This window comes from Plectrocnemia conspersa, unplaced genomic scaffold (assembly GCF_051122295.1).
Source record: "Plectrocnemia conspersa isolate PC_06_02 unplaced genomic scaffold, ASM5112229v1 ptg000001l, whole genome shotgun sequence".
Lineage (NCBI taxonomy): Eukaryota > Metazoa > Arthropoda > Insecta > Trichoptera > Polycentropodidae > Plectrocnemia > Plectrocnemia conspersa.
In genome coordinates, this window is record NW_028277165.1 from 22,754,919 (window position 1) to 22,777,715 (window position 22,797).

The window sequence follows — 22,797 nt, forward strand, 5'->3', positions numbered from 1 at the left end:
TTCTGTGTTAACTTTCAATATATTTATGGTAATAATAATATGTTTTTAAATTGAGTGCTTAATAATTTGGGTGTCTGCGACACATCTACGCCACTAATAACTTTACACAATCTTTTTTGTTGTATGTTGTACTATGTTTATATAAAAAATAATTGAAAATTACGTAAAGACAGAATCAAATTTGACTAGATGCTTTTTCACACCTTGGAACGCTAGAAAGGAGGCTGTTAAATTTGTGGTTAGGAACAGTCTATAATAGGGTAGTAGAGAACGGTGCTAGGTTTGTTCGTTAATTACTTTTTTAGAGCACTTAAAGCTTAATATATCCCACCCTTACATACATTATGTACAGTACCTAATCCTTACGCTATAAAACGTCCTATTTTAAAAAAATCAATCAAATTTCTTGAGCTTTTGTGTTGTGAAAAAACTTTTCATAACACAACAAAAATATATTTTGAAATATCCAGAATTTATCACGTTTATCTTATATATAGAAAACTTAAAAAAAAACAAATTTCAAGATTGACTCACGCAAAAAAAAGATTTCTACACAGAATAATAAATAAGTATAGGTTTTATGTATATTTATTTACCTGTATTGTATGCTTTTACTGTATACACTTTTATAGCACACTTTGAAACATTTTGCAAATTCTCGGTGATTATTGATTACGCTCTGCCGCAATGAAGAAAACATTCACTTTATATGTCAAAGTCGACGTTTTACGTCCACGGACTTTATTGGAGCATGTTTTAAGAGTTTATTTGCCTATTTATATTGTAAATATATATTTGTTAATAACGCTTGAATTTTTATTCTATTTATGTAAAACGCTTATAAGGCTTCAATTTCATTATTAAATCAATTAATAACAGCATTAAGTCACGTTCTTAAAAATTTCAGCTAGAGGTCCTTAGAGAATTTTTCTGTTTATCATCTTGTGTACAAACTATAGGCTGTCAAAACAGCTATTTTAACGAATCAATACAGTCTCAAATTAATTGCGAATGAACCACAAAAATATTTTAAAAACCTGAATAAATATTACAAGAGGTAGAAAATGAAAATCAACCAGAATAAATCAGAGGCAATTGTATTTATAAATATGAACAAACTTTGCCACCGCCTCTTCAGAATAAACAGAGCAGTAATATAAAATCTAGCGTTAAATAATATGCCTGGACTATAATTTAATAAACATATTTTTGAACTCTAAAGGACTTGCTGCCATTGCGACCATTAAACCGATATCTAATAACAAAAGCGCGCTTACTACATTTTTTTTGTCTAAGGCAATTATAAAAATTACATTTTTATTAGTTTTTGCTGAATAAATTATGTACAAGACAATTTCTGGATATCATAAATTTTTTTTAAATTAAATATGTTAAATAATTTAACATTTTATTTAATATATTTAAATTAATATGGTAAAAATACATCTTACTGGTGTTACTACTGATCAAAAATTATATGTATATATGTGTATATGTGGGTCTAAAATTCGGTATTCATGGGTTATAACGGCAGTCAAAAGTATAGACAACTCTTTGGGTACGGATCCATTATCATTTATGTCAGATTCGCATTGGTACCTCGATTTTGAACCCTTGTATTATTAAAAGACATGGAAGCATTCTGTTCATGTGAACGGCCGTAGATAATCTCCTTGCTATTATTATGCATCGATGGCGATGAGTTTGCCGAACGATTGCTATACTATGTGCGACTAAAAAGAAGTATGATAAATTTGACTTAGAATATGAAAGCTGAACTAAAGAATAATAATACTACATATATTTCGTGTGCAATTCTTAAAAAACCTATACTATTCTAACTGCGTTGTCTTCATTTTCCAGCAAATATTATTACTGCATAATATAACAATAAAGTTACTTCATTTAATATTTTAGAAGGGCTCCATAACTTTTTAGCCGCACAGCCTTTTACGTCGGCTTGGCAATTATTTATCGTCACCGCGGGCGCATCGCCGGCGTTCCGGCGCGTTCCGGCATGCCTGATAATAATTATAATATACGTTATCGGACCGAGATGGGGTCGTCGTCGACCCCGTCCACCCATTAACCCGTCAAACACAATCCGGGTCACGTGACCGCCGAGAAGGCTCGGTCTACGGGTTTTATGGTACATTAAGGACCCTAAGGAAACCAATCCCGCGCCGAAATATCCGTAAACCCCAAGCCGATGGCGGTTCGGATAGCACTTTGTAGTATGGAAAAAGTGGAAGGCAACGGGAGCTAACCGCGAGCAGGCTCTGAATTCTGGTTAGGGATTTCACCTGTGCGTTGCTAAGTCGATTTTAAACTGGATTTACGGCTCTCACGAACGAATCAAATGGCTAAATTAAAGTTTCGGGTGACGTGTGGAATTTAAAATAGTAAAACATGTCACTCCCTAATACCAAGTACTAAAGTTATGCTCAAGAACAAAGTATGAATGTTATGTATGTGAAAAGAAAATTGATGAAAAAAATAAAACATTTGAAAATAAAAATATTGCTCAATCAGACTTTTTACATAATGTTGCATCATGAACTACTTCACAAAATTAGTTATTACTACTTCTATACAACATCTTTTTAATGCCATAATAATCTACCTCAAAGATGGATACATCCAAATAAGATCAGAGAAGTAAACACAAAACTGTACTAAATATCATCGGGTGTGCCTCAGAGTAGCGTTCTAGGACCGATGCTGTATTTGTTATACACTATAGATCTTCCTCGGACTAATGGTCCCTGATATTGACCCAAAGTTAACATTGTTAAATAGCGAATCAGAGCTAATGAAACTATATCAATTCATGTCTTACTTACGCTAAGCAAAGTTAATTATCATTCAGTATTATTTACTAGGAAATTAGTACCACAATAAAATTCTGCATAATATTTTGTAATTTATCTTGATAGAAGCTGACTTGAAAATCACATAATCAAATTCAGGCTTATCATTAAAAAACTCCTTAGAGACTGCAACTATGTTAGTGTAAGAAAAACAATTAAAACAATAAGTAAACAGTATTTAAACAGATTAAAAACTCAACCCAACATACTGGCAAGTAATCTGCTAAGATATAATGTTATAATTAAATGTAGTATTAAGCGTGGATATACGTTCAAACTGACCACAAATAAAAAGACCCTTAACTTATCTCTAATAAAATAATATAATAATATAGAGATAAGTCTATAAATTAACCTAATTAAACAAACTATTATTTTATGTTAATTTATTAATGACAGCTTCAAGAATGATACTTCTTACATGTAATGTTTGAAGTAAGAAAGAAATCTATATAATAAAAGTACTGCGCCGGAGGGCTATCATAAGTGTAACTCTCGGTCGCGTCCACTGTTCTTGAAAATAAAGTCTATAACTGAAACACTTGCCAACTCTTCTTTGGCAATGGCTGTCAGACTGCCCTATACTGTGCATTTTTTATGTTGCAAGCACATTGTTCCTGCAAATATATATGATGATTAAATCGAAGTTATGGAAACGCGATTCAATCTTACTTAAATTTGTATATCCCTTATGCTTATTGCCATTGTGACGCATCAGGTTAACCTGTGAGTTCACGATCTTCATATTTTAATAAATAAAATAGAATCAAATAAAATTGTCCAAATAGAATCAAATAAAATTGCATGTTACAAGAACCTCAATCATAATGGGCCTTGCAAAAAAATACAAGGTCTTTCACAATAACAGGTGCTTTCTATTATTGAAATACTTTGAAGTAAAAAACATGCTTTTTAAATATGCCTAAAATGAAATAATCTGCTTTAAAGCTAAATACATACATATATAGTTAAATTCAATTGTATTGCTATGTGGACCTATTTGTGAATACAACGAAGAAGTCAATTAGTGAAAAATACTGAACTTTAGTGTAAAAAGTCCCTGGCCTTTTGTACCTGATGTTGTCAAAGTGACATGATTTATTACGAAATTTTGATGATAAATTACTTTTTTTAAATACAGTGTTAATTTGGTTTTTTAATCGTTGAGGCGTAAAGTGAAAATATTTTAAATTTTATTTTTATCCGCTTCTTAATTGCTAGTGGCACACCAATGCGTGACACAGCTGTTGAAAAACTACTCATATATATATATATATTGGTTTCCAAACTTTTATGTTTTTACGCCTAATAATATAAAAAAATATTCAGACGCAATTGGAGTTTATTTTCAAATTTAATAATAATATTGACTAATGCCATATTTAGAATAAAATTATAAGTATTACACCTATGAATATCTTTTACATTTGTAAAACACATTTGACTGACTTGGCATATGTCATTCAATACTTCTCCGACAATTGCAAAATTTGACATTATACGATTTGCCAAACTTTATACTTATTAGGCTCCATATGACTTTTAGTTATATCTAAAAATTCTAGAATGGTATAAGAAACGAGATTTCAAGAAGGATTTAATGTGTCGAATCGTCTGATGTAGGTCGCAAAAAATCCTTTTAGCGTTAGAAGCCTTACTGGGAGATTTTGAAAAGGGATTGTGTATTTCTATGTTTTTTTATATAAAATTCTTCTTTTTATATATTAAAATTAAATAAAATTATAGCTGCATAAAACACATATTATATTATGCGTTCCACAATAAAACGCAAATTTTGAACAAATTACGAAAGATACGCGAAGGGAAGAAACGGAAAAAAAACACAATAAATTTATTAAGTACCGGAAAAAATAATTTTCCGCAATCTTAGCAGAGCATCATAAATGTCACAAAGTTCCTAATTAATATATAATATGATACCATTTTTTGTTTACATTTTCATTTATATTTTCACTTTAATTTATTATATTTTCACGTGCTTTAAAAATGCACGTGATATATTTTGTAACATGTAACTATAATTATCAAAGATATACTAACATATATAAAACTTTAGGCTTATTAAATTTAAGTACATTTTAATAACAAATATTTCTAAGAATTTTTTTACTACATTAGGCCATGTTAAACAAAAATTGTTTAACATGGATAGTCATTAAGTAATTTGTATATATTAGCTCTCGTCGTCGTCAATATAAGAAATATAAACTAACTATATTCTTAATTTATGCTTGCGACATTAAAAGTAATAAGAATTGGACTGTACATAAAATTTCTAAAGAACATTATATACGTTTAAATACATAATATTCTTAATTAGCTAAAAACGTACGATCAATTTTAATTAATCATAACGATCCATGAGATCAGAAAAATCGAGCTGAAATAAATCTGTGATGGTCGAACGGAATTATTAATATATAATAATCACTGATTCTGATCTTCCGGACTCGATGAAAATTTAGAAACAATTATGTAGAAGAAGTTCTATAAGATTTAAGTTTTTCAGTGCCACAATATTATCAGTACTGTTCTAAGTTTACAGCAAGGGAAATACTAGATAGCACTTCGATAGGCACAAATATTTAACTTAATATCAAACTATTGTATAGTGTTAACCTGATTTAATCTGGGTACTTTACTTTTGTATAATATTTATAAGCAGGTACTTTTTATATTTTAATTTACTTTATAACAATAATTTAATATATATTATTGATTTTATTTTATGCATTGATTACAGAGTGTTAAACCTTGCACATACAAAATTATTAATTATGCAGAAAGTGACTGTATATTTTTATTTATATTTAAGAAAAATAGGGATTATTTTATTTAAAAATCAACATTTTAAAGAATATATACATACATAAGTAAAACAGAAATTACCTTTGCGGCCGTGGAGCTGGAGGGTTCGTCGAAAAGCGACCAGACCTTTGGTTTTAACCTTTGCCACGAGGAAAGTTCGCCCGCCAAATAGGCTTCCTCGTATCCAAATATCCTGGCAATTTCCTCGTCGGACGGTTTTTCGCTGTCTATATCCAATTTGTCCAAGATTGCGAGGGTAGTCTGTGGGAAAAAAAGAAAAAAAATTGGATCATTAAGCCTACAAGATCTATCTCATATTTCCACCCAAAATACACATACATATGCATACGTAATATACATATATAAAATAAATGTCAATATGTATTTGGCAATAGTTGTAAGTAGGCAATTTAACTTTATAATACTAATTTGCCTGTCTGCCAACAGATAAGGGTAAATAAACTTTATTAATCTGACAAGGGTTTTGGCCATAAATACACGTATTCGAAAGTGATATTTGCGGCAATGCTTATATACAGGTTGTGTGATAAATATTTTTTAATGTTCACATCTTATTATTCAGTGGTGAAAGATGAAAATAAAACAATGAAATTTATTATATCACAATTTAATAAATTGTCAGTACTATGCTACACAGTACAGTAATTATGCTACACAGCAAATATTACGTATTTTAAGTAATTTAACTAACACGTTAGATCAGTGGTGTCAGTTTATGACCTAAACCTTTGTTAGCTGTCTTTGATTCCCAATTTACCAAAATTTTCAATTACCATCGCATCTGGAAGATAGACATTAATAATTATTATAATTAAATTGTAATTTATATAGATCATTATATCATTATGTTCATTAATTCATTGATGCATATATGATATCAAATATTCTCTTATAATTTTTCATAAAGAGAATTAATTATGTATAAACAAAATCGATACTTTGTGAACTTTGTACGTAAACGTGAATTGTTAGATTGACGAAAACTTTTTCACTATATTATCTAACAAATATTTTTCAGCAATGGTATGATTCAGGTCTATTCATTATTAATTAGTCACAATTACCGAATACGCTTTGTAGTACGGATTAAATATTTGCTAGTCCCAGAATAAATGTAATTTTTTCAATGAAACTAAAATCACATTAAAATGTTTATTTTTATATTAATGTATTAAAATATAATTTTATTTTAAATATATAACCTTCTCTTACTTCTCCATTATTTTTTTTATTTCATTAGCATTATATGTTGGAGGCTTTGATGTAAAATATTCCGATATCTCCCTTTTCACATCGTCTGCACTATATTTTTTTACGTCTATTGGATCGAAATAAATCGTAGTCGGAAGGAGCATTGTCTGAAGAATAAGGTAGATGAAATAAAACCTTCTTGGCAAGTACCTTAATTTTATCAAGAGTCAATTTCGCCACATGGGGACAAGAAGCAAAATTCATTTTTAATAAAATCAAGAAACTTGGCTGGAAAGTTTTATCTCATCTATCTTATTCTACATACAATAATCCTGAATGGAGATGATGTGAAAATGTAGTTATCGGAATATTTTTAAGCAAAGAAATAATTATTTTGAGTCATTAAAATACAAGCGTTCAATGTCCTATTAAATACAACAATCTATTTGTCATATTCAAGCACAAGACAAAAATATAAAACGAATTTTTATTTTTACCTTGTACTTAAAGAGACGTTGAAACCAGATGCGTACGGTGAGATACATTCCCTTTCACTCGCTCACGTTTTAAGCGACGAGAGTGAATGAAAATAAGTGGGCGTGCGGAACGCATGTAACGCACGCCCTTATCTCTCACTCGCTCTCATCACTTAACACGCGAGTGAGCGAAAGGAAATATATCTTACCGTACGCGCCTAGCTTAAAACACAATTTAATAAACTAAATGACCCAAACTTCGAATCTTTAAAACAATTGTAGTGATGTAAAATGTAATACAAGACTACAGATGATTAGTTTATATATGATATTTATGGTTTAAAATATAAATATATGTATACGGTCATAGTTTATTAAAAACAATAAATGTTTTTAGATCAGAATTGAATCTGTCAATTTTTTATGGTATCTGCTATTTGAAAAAACGAAATAAATAAAATAAAAAACATGTATACAAACATATGTATTTTTAATTGAAAAATCGTTACTTTAAACAAAAAAATCTCTTTTAACCATCCTGTATATATATAACGTTGTTGTAATTGCTCCATTAAGAATTTATGTCTAGGCTGTTTTGAATGTTTTTGAAAAGAATTTCGTATTTTTATTCGATCATAACAAAGAACGTCGCACCCTTACATGCAGAATAAGTTACGAGTGTGTTATGCTAGGTATTGTGTTGAATGACATTTATAAAGTCTCAATTATGATCTTGTAAATTCCCAAATGATGCGATTGCGGTTTGTAAATGTAATAAAGTGTGATAAATTACACAATGGGATCAGTAATAACAACGGGAAAGGTAGTAAACAGAGAAAGGTACGTAGATAATAAGTAGAATGTATATTTTGACGACGGTATAACATTTTTATTATGTTGTAACAATATTAAGTAAATAATAAACTGAAAAATACTAACACATGTTTTAGTAAATTTATTAAATATATTTAGTAAATAAAATCAAAAGTTATAGCAAGTGTAAAATATTTTTTTTCTTTTAAACATGTATGCGCAATAACGAAAAGGCCTGGCACTAATTACCTAGCTATGTATAATACATTTAAATAATATTACACTATAACTAAACTTGCAGTGGAAAAATAAAATTTATTTATTTTATGAACAGTGTATAACAGAAAAAAATGTACTGTTACAATGTCAACTTTTTAATCCGTCGTATGTAATAAATTATATAGGAAGAAAAAACCCGCAATGTCGAATGAGAAGCAAATTAAAAATTATTTATATATGCCAATTACCATTTCTTCCTTGTTATTTTGTTATATGGTTATGTTTTCATTACCGATATTAATGTATAATACTCGTAACTATATTATTTATCTAACTGTATTATTTTTACTCTTCAAATTGAATAAACTGTCTGTTTATTTGTAATATTACTGGCAAATTTCAATAAATGTTTTGACTTTGCCGCTTAGTGGTGTGCGGTAAAAATACTATTTTTAATATATATTGTTGGTTCAATAATATTAATAACAATAAAATAGGTTTACTTTTAAATGAAATTATGTATAAACTAGCTGTCTAGCTAACGAGTGTACGAATACCGGACCCTCAATTTTTTGGGTCTTAAATATTATTTTTGATTGTGTCTATTTTTAAATTAAATGGTTGAAATTGGACATTAATATTCAGGATTTTCAATGATAGTCAAAATGGTTCAATCTATAAAAAACTACTTCACATTTTAAATTCATTTGAAAATAGGTTTACAACTTAGCTAAATATTTCCAGAACAAAACATTTTAAATAATTTAAATTTAGATTTGAAACTTGATAAAACAAAATATTATATAATTAGAATTAAAAATAAGCCACTCTTAGATATTTTGTTTGTCGATTATTACAGGTATGCAATTACATATTTATAACCATTGTAAAATGTCATTTATTAAATAACATCCAAGAAACTACACATCGTCGCTAGGAACGGAACGATCTAGGTGAATTTTTTTTAATTATTTTGCTGTAACCAAACATCCCTAAACATCAATAGATAGTATCCCCAAATATCAATAGATAAAACAATATTTTCAATAATCAGTTTTATTAGCATTTATACAGTTGGATCGACATTAACCTCAATCTATACGTACTAAGTATATATTACATGTTCACGTTTAAAGCGTACCTGGCTCAGTCAAATCTAACGTATATGTGCATTAAATCAGAAGCAATGATAATGTTTATGTATTATAAAAAGAAAAACTCACTTTTCAGTCTCAGAGCCTGTCGACGTGAATTCAAAATTTTAATATTTTGTTACGAAGATTGTTTTATGATTGTTTATATAGTTTAATCAATGTATTCTTCTAATCCTCAACACATTATGTATATATTTAATTTTCATATGTATAACACACCTAGTTAATTTGCAATCCGATTATTTATATTCAGTCAAATCAAAGAACGTATATGACGAATTAATGAAAATTATTGTTGCATAGCAACATTTTATTAATAAATATTAATTATTTAAAACCGTTGTCACGTTACTGTCGGCCATCTTGTGTTATATTTGAATGCTTATTTTTCATTGGTCGACAACAATAGAATAAATTTGCGGAGGTTCAAAAATTATCTAATTTTATTAATTTTAATTAAATGTATTTCCTTTGTTTACGTGTATTATTATACACTTTTTATACAAAGCGATACGATTTAAAAAATATAAAATTGAGCATAAAATGTTTCATTTTAAGTTATGCACGTCAGGAAGCGGAAGCGGCTTAAAACAATTATATACAAGAAGATAGTGTATTTATATTGTTTGTATTTAATCAATCAAACACTATTTTTTTATTTTAATTCCTTCTCTAATTTATTTTAAAGTAATTTACAAAAACACGAATTAAATTTATTTGATGTGTAAATCAAAAATCGGCTTATCCAGCAAAAGCTCTGGCGTCACAAAATTATATTTTCATATTATGTCCAGAATTTCTAGTTCAAAGAAATTGTTTTCAGTAAACGACAAAAACCTATTTGTGCAATCCTGGATGAAGCTTTATAGTAATATAATGAATGTAAATATAAAATAAAGGATTATTGTTAATAATACAGAACATTTTTATTCGCAATATTTAAATAAAAATGTAACATTTTATTTAATTAAAAAATCATGATTTTAATTCAGAGCTCAAAAAAAATATATGTACTATAAACCCTTATATATTATATCTAGTAATATAAATGTAAAAAAAACATAGCCCAAATTTTTCACAGTGGAATGGATGGTATAAAAACTGGTACTAATAGGTAAAAAAAGCTACAACTGAAATCAGCGTGTAATCGAGTTATCGTATCTTTATGGCAAAAGTGATAGATAATTTAAATTTAATTTTGATAGAATCAGATTAAGTAGCTCTTAATGTACATTACTAAAGTTATGCCATACAATATATTTATTTTAAAGTGCGACACTATTTTATTATGAAACATTAATTTTAAATAAAGTTCATACTCACTATATTTTACAAAAATATTGTGAAAAATAAAATTTGTTGCTTTTAAAAAAATATATTAATACTATAATTTTGTTAATAAAAATAAAAATTATTAATATGTATATACGGTTAAAGCCACTGTTTCAGTTGACGGAATAATGTAGGTAGTAAGTCACGCAATTCTGAGTCAGCACCTACATTATTACAACATATACGTCTAAGAATTCATTAGTAATGGTAAATTAATCAGCTATGATTATTTATAAAAATTTTGTAAATTAGTTATAAAATTCGCAAAGCCGATATTATGTGGTTAAAATATGTATTTAATTTTATTTGCTTGTCTTTATTATAATAATAACTTCTAAAATTTCTCACATTTTGCAAGGCAGAAATAAAGGGTCACGCGGAATGTTTCCTGGCGCGTTTTTGTCGTCGTCATTTAGATTTTTGTAACTTTTCGCCGAGTCCTTTATTGTGGCCGCAACGTGGCTGGTCAAAGGATATCCTGAATTATTATTGTGTACTGTATATGGCATACAAATATTCGAGATAAGTTCATAAAGAAACAATGTATTATTGCTGGATTTTTCACATAATAATCACAACTTTTAATTTAGGTTTAAATATTATTAAGTAATCTCGAAATCAATGACGAGTTTTTAAATTAAAGTTTAATCACTATTTTGTTAAATTTGTGACATAATAATTAATACAAAATTTAATGTTATAAGTATTTCTTAAAAAAACATGGATAACAAAGGGCAAGTAGCAAAATCTACCTCAAAGCTTTTTTGCGTGTATGATGGAATTGTGCATTAGTTGCAGGAGAAAATAAAAAAATCCTGCACTTATTAACAGAAGTCGAATTTTTTTTAAAATGCGACAATGCGTGTCGCCATATGACGAAATTGACTCTCGATAAAATCGGATAAAATAGGACCTCGGCTGGAAGTTTGTGTGTCTCATTCACCTTGCTTCTTCCGACTACCATTTATTTCGATCGATGCAACATTTTCTAGCTAGATGAAAAAATGAAAATACAGACGATGTGAAAAGGGAGCTATCGGAATATTTTGAATCAAAGCCTCGAATATTTTATGCTAATGAAAATAAAAAAAAACCGAGAGATAAGAAAAGGTTATATCTTTTGAATAAACTTATATTTTAAATCATTAAAAATTAACTATTTTTTTATGTTTCAATAAAAAAATCGCTATAAACATAAATTATTTAATTAGCTTTTAGTGAAACGCTAAAGACCGCTGTTGAATTGTATCACATTTATTACAAAAATTATTAAATATATTGTATGCGATTTAGTTTGATGTTAACGTTTACATACGTTTGAATAAAACATATTTACAGCTCATACTGTGCTTAAAATTTTAAAAATCTCATACAGTAGAACACAAGTATCTAACATGCTAGTTTCAAAAATTTAAAGCAAATTCTGCTGTATTTTAAATATTTACAAAGTTCACGTCTGCAGAGCGCTTATGCGTTCGTAAACTTTCAGCCGAACGAATTACACGTCTTATTTATTCATTAGCTAGAATCGCGAGCAGTTCTATATAGGATTATATTTATGGATTGAAATACTTCTGAATTTCATAAACTTTTCAGCCGTAGACATGTGTTTTTTATAATACATCCCTAAGAACTGAAATGCATTCTGCGTTGATTTTTCGATATATTATTTATGAAACACATTGAATTTTAGAAAATAAACTATTGTTACTAAAAAAATATATGTCGGTATCTTTTGTCAATTTAATGAAAATTGCAATACATTATTATAAGAAAAGAATATCAGCAATAATAAATTACTTTTTAAATAAATTTGACTTTGTAATTTAAAAAAAAATAATACTAATGTAAGTAAAGCATTGTACATAGTAAAATAAAAATATATAATATATTATTACTTTTTTATTTTTTATATATATTATTATAAATTGTTTGTACATTATTATTTCGAATAAATTAAATAATTTCAGTTAAATTAATTTTATATAAATTATATCTCTGTGTAGTTAAGTGATAAAGAAAAATATATTCGAAAACCGGATCATGAATTTGGCCGGGTATTTGGACGCTCTAATTGGAATAAATGCAAAAACGCCTTTTTGTAAAAGTAAAGTTTAAAAAAGCACTAGTTTATTAAAATGTATTTAAACCTATAATAAATATCTTACAAGTATTGAAAATAAATTTTTAAATGGAGTAATTTTTAGTGAAGAAAAGCACTTTTGCATCCAACCACGTCAATAATTCCGGCAGTTCCTTGCTGTAGCGGACCATAAACCGTAGTTTGTGAAACGCTGAAATATTGTATATTGTAACGATCTAATAATAATAATTTTCGATTATAATAATTAGACGCGTCATAAAACCGACATTGTTGAATTTGACAATACCGTCAACCGGGTGGGTTTTCCATCATATTCCGCAGCCCGGAAGGATGATGGATTGATGTTCAATCGCGATATTAAATCTGAGGGAGCGGAATTTACACAATCCGCTTGATTGATTAAACCGAGATGTATACTTATATTATTATATATTATTAAAACGTGTCAGCCCGTTTGATAGCACCAGAATCTCAATATATTTTAGCCTTAACCTGTGAATAATCAACCTTGCCCGATTTTATTCAATAACATTTATTATTCATACTTTTTTATAAAGCGTAAAAAATGATCAACTTTGCTTTGGCGGTTGGTGTTCTATTTTTATCTTCGTTTGCAATCTAAATCTGGTAATGGTGTTCTCGAAAGCGAGTTACTCAGGTAAATTGGGATGTCTGAGAGTTTTCTTTTCCTCTTAAGTCTCGGTGATTTTTCCGCGGGTTTTTCCGCACTGGCTAATTGGAATCAGAAGCGGAAAAGGTGAGTTCCGCACCAATTTCACATTGCCAAATTGTATACTCAGACGTAAAACTTTGTTTCATGGATAAATTGGATTCCGGTTGTAATTGAAAATAAAGTTTTTTGCTACTTGTATTTACAGCACAGTTGTCCCATACTTGTATTTAAATTTTACATTCCTTCTACTCGATAAATTAAATAAAAGATTGTTTTTACTATACAATAAATAAAGTTATTATTAGATAATCCTGAAATAAATGTCGTTTCTTAAAAGTCGCACAGCAATCGTTTTTTTTATTGTTAATGTTTTATTTTAAAGATATATCCTTCTTTATAGCGTTTGCCATTTTACAATCGCAGTAAAAACGTTTTAGCTAGAGAAACTTTCACTAAAACTTACAGACTCAAATTTTAAAGCAAGTGGAGGACTTCTTTACGCGTAAACGATCTCTGCGAAAGATCTTTCAATATGTTAGGACATGTTATTTATGAGGAACATTTTATTTTGACATTGCGTCAATTATTCGTTTCCTCTATGATACTTAAGTTTGCAGCATTTTTGAATCGATATCTATAATTCTTAATCTCCGCATAACAAAAAACTTTTATTTTATAAAGTTCAGAAAAATAGAGGTTACGGAGAGCAAGTGGAAATTAATTAGAATAAGGACATTTTCTATTTCCTCAGCAATATATAAAAATACTCATGCCAAATATATTTTATTTATATTATGTATTCATGAAGCATTTTAAGTTCAACTATTATGCCCAATGGTGTAAACATGTATGTAAGAACCTTCCACTGTTAATTAAACTCATTTGTTTGAACCAAATCCCCAGATAATGTTTGCGCACACATAATAGTGGTTTATGTACATGAGATTTAATGTCTTTCGTTTCCGTTCGTTTATCCGCAATTCAATCATCGTTATTCTCCTCTCTTGCAAATCAAACATTTAATCATCGTTCGACATTTACGCTCGGGTGGCTTCAATCTTTTTATTGCCGTTTTATTGCAAAACACTGGATGTTTTGTTGCCTTTTTTATATCGCGCCTCGCCCAGCGTCATATAAGAGTATATGCGAGCATTGTGAGTCCCTACGCAAAATGGTTGCGGCTTTTTTACGACCCGTCCCCGCAAAAGCCGTTTGATAACAACAGAGACTCAGTCGTCACTACAAATTATCCCAGAAATGCTTTCTCCCTTCCTTTATTTCAGTGACAAAAATAAAAAGCATTCTGAGCTCTAATTGAAATATATTGATCTATGAACTAATACAGTCTCTTCTCTTAAGTTCCCATTAAAGAGTACTTTATTTGTTTTCTTTATTTTTGAGAATCTATTCATTGAATCTACTAAACATTTCCCGTTTATTTAGATGCAGTCTGATTGAAAAGTTTATTATTTATATTTATCCAAATGTCAGCCAAGAATTGACACATTAAGATCCGCTATTTTGCGTTTTGACAAAAGGTGACATTTTTATACGCTATAAATAAATATATTGATATTTTTTTTTGGATAAAAGTTTAAATTTTTATTTCGTTAGTGTAATATTTTAACCCTAGAAAAGACGTGAATGGGCTGACTAAAATGTTTCGCTCGTACTCGAGTCAATAGCTGGCCATACACGCGCGGGCACATCCGACGGATCTGTCCGTCGCGGGTATCTGGCGGACAAATCTGATCGTGTGTGGTGAGAAAAGACACAGATTTGTCTGTCCGACGTCTGACCGTGCTGTCGGATCGGACATGGACAGGCAGGTCCGATATAACAGTATTTTTTGTTAAAAAATTTCCATAAGTGATTTTATGACCCGAGTCATTTCCACTCGCCTTTTTGCGCCAAAGTTGCCGCTTTTGGTATAAACGCTTAAAATAAGATTTTAGTTATATTATTTTATTATTATATGGCAAGTTTTTGCTCATATGAAAAAGACATCAGACGTGTAAAAAAGACCGATGTCCATCTTCAGACAGTTTGCGGGTATGACAAAGCCCGGACAGATCTGTCCTGGTGTCCGTCGGACATATCTATGCGTGTGTGCATAGCTATTGGTAAGATTATTTAAAAAAAAATCGTTAAGTAAAACTCCACGAAAGGAAAGATTACATATAACAGCAACAGCGCTTTTATATTAGGGCGCAAATCTTCTTTCTTTAAAAACTTATATCAATATTTATATTTTATTATTTGCATTGTTCAGGTCCAAATACCCGCCCAAATTCATGACCCGATTCTCGGATATTTCTCCATTATTGCCAACAGAGATATAATTTATAGTATACACGTATATTATAAATTTAAATATTCGATTTTCGTATTTTGCATAAATTTTAATTACAAAATAAAAAATGTTGAATAGAAAATTAAAACCGATGTAAAATTGTTAGTATTTAATTAAATCGAAATATTTACTCAGTTGGTAACATATGCACTCCGTTATAACGCATTGGGCTTATGCCTGTCAAGTTACAGCGGAAGATTTAATAAAAATAATAATGATCACAAGATCTGTAAGATATGGGAAACTAGAAAATTTCATCTGTGATGATCTAACATATTTTATTTATATATTATTCACAAATTTCGATCTCCCAGACGTATTTATACTCTGGTCGTTCAGATATTAGTCATTGATCTTTCGTGCTATTTAAAAAAAGAATTTAAAAGTGAGATTTTAATAGTATCCTTACAGAATAGTGTGAGCTAGGGCGCATTATTTAATATTCTTAACATTAAGCACGCTTTGAAATTTTTTTTTTAATTAAAAAATTAAAATTTAATTTTATTTTATACTATTAAACAGTAATGCAACACAACTATTCACATGAGCTATATTCAATAAATTAATTTGAATGCCACGAGTCAATCATCACGGTATCTATATGTCCTATTTTGGATCTTATCCAATTGCCTGACCATAAGGTCAATTCGCTAGCAATCTGAAAAAAATATGATGTAGGTTATGACGTGCAAGATGAAATCGCTGCAAGGGAATAGAATTTAATCTTGACCAATTATTTATTATAAAATAACCTTAGTAATACATTTTTATTTTTATTCAATTGCTTCAATGTTTCAAAAAGTAAATAGTAAGCACCTAAATAAAATACATCTCAATATTACAATGTATGTTTATTCTTTTCAGAAGCCATGTATGTGATTTTCTTCATTGTTACGTTGAAAATGGCGGAAATTCAATAACATTCAACATCAAATTTGTACATACTGAACTACATATATAACATTATTATGCGCATTGGCATATGTGACGAGACGGTGTTGTATGTGAGCTATACGTTTATCGATGTTTAAGTCCTTTGTTGAGAACACGTCATTCAAATATCGCACGTTCTAGAAAAGTATTTGTTATATATGCTCTACATATCGCACGTACAGTGAAAGCCAGTTGAAAAAAAATGTTTCAAAAAATCCACATATCTGAAGATGACGAATGGCTCAAATTCGATTGTAGAAGAAAATGCAAATAGTTTCAATTTAGGTATATAGAACGAGACATGTATTTTTTATATTACAACTGACTAGTATCGTAAATCAACAAAGAGAACATAAAAATAGTATGAATTAACTGAAAGTTTTTTTTATATTTATTACATATAAAGAATGTAGTTTATTTTTAATGCATTAATATATTTTTTTTAAATAAACTATGCTGTATAGACTCTATACCTTTATTAGAATAGGAATACTTTCTAAATAATGATGTTTAATTTGAACCATTAAATTTTAAAATATATTTTTTAAAATTAGAACGAAGCAAAAATAATATTTAAAATCCAAAAAGTTGAGGGTCCGATATTCGCACACTCGCTAGCTTTGGTACCTCACGGTAGTGAGGTACCGAAGTAAAAATAAAAATAAATTTTTCGTAAGTAAAGAATACTTAAAAAACAGTTTTGAATCAAACATAAATTTAAACTCCAGACAACTCTAGCTTGACAGGTTTGGTAAAGCTATCGTTTGTTAGCGTCCTTGTTATCATTATTAATTTCACATCCTTCGCGAGCACGGGATAAGGGTAGCCGCAAATTTATTATACACACAATAGCCGCACAACGTATGTGTATACATATAAATGTACATACATATGTTATTTATATAATGTGTATAAATTCTGCGCATATTATATAGCCCTAACGCCCAAATGCTAATTGCCAAATCTGGGAACTAGGCTCCCTGATTGCATTAGATGGTTTCGGTGTTGGCGAAATCAAGTTACGGCCGCGCCCTCGGCTTTGTCGCAAATAAAATCTAATTTAGGTGACGTATTAATTTTCGAGACACCCTGTTGTTGGAGGGTCAGCCTGTTAAATAATGGTTCGTGTGCACTGGCCGGTGATTGTTTGCGCGAAATTATTGGCGTGGAACGCCGACTGTGAAATTTTGTCAACAAGCTGTCAAAAATTATTATTTTGTTTTATAACAGTCAGTCTAGTCCAGTGCTAACTCCAAAACCCAGCCGTCCAAACTACTACATTGACACGGTTGCAGCATGGATCGAGAACCAGATACTATCATAAATCATTTTTATATATTTTTACTATCGAAAGTAAAATATGTAGATTCCAGATAATATTTCATGTGAAACATGCAAAAGTATTTACAATCGTTTGTAGAATATCATCGCTTTCGTCAAATCATTAAATGGCATTTGATATTTATATTTGCTTCATTTTTGACGCTTTTATCATTTTTCTTGCCATGTCTACATTTTTTTATCTTTGTCGTTTATTACACCTGTTTGTTTGAGATATTGTTTTTTTTTTAATCAGGTTCCATGTTTTATCCGTAATCCAGTATTTTCGACGATCTCTCTGTGGCAGATGTTTTTTGCTTACTTAATTATATTTTTCCATAATGTGTTTGTGATCCCTTCCGGAATTATTTAAAATTGAGAAATCTTATTTCTTATAACATTGCCAAACTCTTTTATTTCTTGCAGAGTCAATAAGATAAATTGTTATTTAAGTTTCAACTTTATGTTTGCGATAAATTTCGAGTCGCAATCTGCATCTGGATTAGTTTTTATATTTAATATACATGATTTTTATCTTGTATTGATCATTATGGAGACAGTATTATTGCGCAAACAAAAATTCCACACAGCTAAAATTCTGAATATATGTGATTGATTGTCACATATATTTTAAGTAAAAATTTGTGTAATTATAGGAAATTGTTAAATAATTTTAAAACATGATATTCTTAAATTAAAATATTATTAATATACAGACATTATTTTTTAAATACATTTACGTATTTTTAAAAATACATATGTGGGTATTAATTGTTTATGATAAAAATTTTCGTTGTAGAGTACGCTCGGGATAAGGATTCCGGTTTGTTATTGTGTGCGTGAATTGTGTGGCTCAAAAAAATTTCGCTCAGAATATTTAATTTTTTTATTTTAAAAGAAAATATATGTTTCTGAAACATACATACATCTGAGCTAAGGTAGAAATTTCAACGGACAATTAAAAATATATATTATAATCGAAGAAACCCGACATTAATGTCATTAATTAAATATTTGCAAAATTCAAAATCTTTCACTAGTCAAAAAAAATAATGAAGTCTTTAGCTATTCTTCAAAAGCAAAAAGATATAAAATGGGGAAAGAAATCATTCGCAGATTATTTAATGGCTTGACGACTCTGTTAAAGCATTAGAATCCATTGAATAAATTAAAAAAATATCATTGGCGCAACGATAAGAATAATAACTTTTTTAAGCCTTACAGAGAATAGTGTAAAAAACCAACAACGTACGGATTAATGGAAAAATAATTAAAATATTTTAATCCACGGGTAAGAGAACGAATAACTTACAGTGTGTATTTGAAGCATTAATATCAATTAACCCAGAAATTTTGTTCTCTTAAAATTTAATTTATAAATAAAAAAAACAGTGGCACGAGTTAAGTGACCTACCCATGGGACAGTGGGCATATCTGGGTTAAACCAATATCAACACAAAATTATTTAAAATAAATCACTAGAAAAGATCGAACTTCTGTGCCACAATGCACTTTAATGACGAATACCAGCGTTGACGAATCAGCGACTGTCCTTAAAAGAGAAAGCGAGACAACGAAGTACAAGTTACATCGCTTCTCCCTCTCATATACATGTACACGTACACAATAACAAACCGGCATACTTATCCCGAGCGTACTCTACGCAATTTTAGTATGCGCAATAATCACCGAATCAATTATTATTTAATCTATTTGATTTCAATATCTATAAATGTATATAAACAACTGAGATATTATCGAAACCGTGTATTTATAATAATGCAATTATTTTTAAGAACGTATTCCAAAATAAAATATGAAAAAAGGATAGAGGAGAAAAAGTACTTAAATTCAGTCTTAAAAAAACATTAATAATGCTATTGGATAAATAAACTAATAATAAATCTTGCAAAGTTAAAGAGATTTTTAACTGCGCGTTTTATGTTCCGAAAATGAGTGGCTCACATTGCATATAAATTGTGTTTATATTGGAAAAAAAAATGATTGCTCAATCCATAAGTGTTTATCCACTATATCCACAACATTATTATACTCGCGACTAACTTTAAAGTGTTCCACATAAACACGCAATGTGTTTTATTTAATAATTCATTCTACAAAATAGTATTGATGTGATCTGATTAATAGAAGTGAGTACTTTTCGGAACAATAAGAATTCTTTATCTTGCCATTAAATCATCAGGTAAATATAAGCTTTAATTAAAGAACGAAATATAAATTTAAATAAAACGAAAAAGGTAAGATCCCCCGGTACATTTTATTATTCACGCGCGTCGGCCGTAGTTCTTTGAAAATCCGAAATAAGGACCAATTCCTTTGAAAAGTTTATGCGTTTTGCTTAAAAAGGCTCTCGCATCCTTTTTTCCCGGTCGGCGCGCAACAGTCGGTCCCGCGAGAGACCGTTGTAATTTTTTTCTTCAAGACTAAAATGAATAATAAAAATTTGCAACAAAAAAGTGGGGAATCTTTTGTTCGGGATCTCACCTGCGTGTCTCTGTGGATGCTGTACGTGGACCAGCAGCATGGCTCTACCTGGTTGGAGTCGAGACCCCAGAACTCTAGTTCCTCTTCGAACAGAGGTCCACACACGTTCGTGGGGTAGTGAAGCTTTCCAGTTCTGAAATATAATAATAAGTTTTAAATCAAAGTGAATGAATAACTATTTATGCCAAAATGGCAGAGTATACTTTGTCTTGATCCATAACACCATCTGATTAAAATATTAGGACCTTAAGCAAAATATAGTGCTATCACTAAATTTTTAATATATCGTATAGTAAGGCATATCGCATAAATAATTAAAAACAATACATAAATCTAAATTCAGTTAATAATACGTATATTAATTTATAAATATTAATTTCCTGCTAATACTTTGATATAAGAAGACCAATTTGTGTACTTTTTCTGAAGATCCCGTCTTTCGTTATTTGTATGTAAATATAATTAGAATATTTAAATATTAAAATGTTCTGTTTAATGATTCACAGGTTTATTTATTTATACTAAAAATTTATTTATTAATATTGCTTTCATATAATGCATAAATATTAAATATATTTATTAATAAACATATTTTTTCTTTTAGATCTCCCTAAAGCTTTAAAAAATGAATAATATTTAGAGAGAACTAACTGTACTTTATCTTATGCACGTAACATAATATGATAATAAATACATTTGCTACGTGCTTACAATACTTTTTGCCCTTATTATATGATTATATTTCTTCGTGTGAAGTCTTACTGTTTGCATTAGCAAAGTTTCATCTTCTCTCATATAAAAACAAATAGTTTCGCCAGCAAATTTTACTAGACACGGTTAGCGCACAAAAGAATCCATTTATCAGATGTGTACAAAGAAGAAGTTTTCTGTAAAGATTCATTTGCACACACGGCGTCCATTAATGTTTATTAGTTTATAACTAATTTCCCAAGATGCTGGGAGTAATTAGTTTTTCGTCGGACATTGTCCTTGAATCCATCACTCGTCTGTAGATACTTGCTTAAATTATGAAAAACCTAAAATTGGCTATATTAATCAAACAGTCGAATAGTGACATTTTCTGAATTGCTCGTTTAGTAGCAAGAATTCGAATTACCTTAAATGATCCAATTTAGAATCAATTCTAGCACCTGTTCGTCGAATAAAAAATACGTTACATATAGATAACATAATAAAGGAAGCTACGTTTCCATTTATGTCTTGGATTATTACTTTGTATGAGTAACAAAGAAGCGAATAAAAAAGTAATCTTCTCATATATGACACCGGAGTAAGCAATTCGTCACATTGTAAAAGATACGCGAATAAATAAAATGAAACTTTTCTTCAGGGGAAAATTCTTTAACGCAATTCTTCGATATTATTATTTTTATAGCTTATCCTGTTATTTTATTATTAATATTTAATAAGCTTTAAAAATGATATTTTTTTACTAAATAATATCATATTTTTACGCGTTAAAATTTTTATTTATGTTTTATTTTTTATTACAAATCTGACCATCATGACTCGATAAGTTTTCCCAATCTTATTATATAAACAATAATAAACCGCCAAAGACATTATTGTGTTTGGTGAGATCGTTGAGAAACTAGATGGCTCGTGCGAGAGGAGCGTTTGCAAGCGGTAACGTTCTGGTCGTAACGAGTAAGAATAAGGAACGCGATCACCGAACATTTTCGACACCAGCCCTTATCAACTTTTTTTATGTTTATTTAAATAATACACATAATTTTACAGACATACGTTTACAGTCATTTTCATATCAACAATTTATTATTAGCTACAATTTAATAATAAATAAAAAATAAAAATAAAATGTTGGTTATATTCTATATTTTTTAATAATTTAAATAGCTCCATAAAACTATTAAATTGATGTGCTGTCTAATAAATTTTGCGAAAGCTTAACCATTCGTTAATAATTTTATTCTCCAGAGATTATTTTTAATGCACAAAAATTATTTTTTAAATATTTTACTA

General features: G+C 29.1%; 1 protein-coding gene across 1 annotated transcript in view; it reads right to left on the reverse strand.

Annotated features, from left to right (window-relative positions):
- LOC148239263 (potassium voltage-gated channel protein Shaw-like) overlaps positions 1-22,797 on the reverse strand; it is a 204,591-nt gene that overhangs the window by 68,460 nt on the left and 113,334 nt on the right. The window contains exons 4-5 of the mRNA XM_088183931.1: positions 20,794-20,926; positions 5,781-5,960 (exon numbers count right to left, since the gene is read on the reverse strand). Of these exons, the coding sequence (XP_088040057.1) occupies positions 5,781-5,960; positions 20,794-20,926 (313 nt within the window). The remainder of the gene's footprint in view (positions 1-5,780; positions 5,961-20,793; positions 20,927-22,797) is intronic.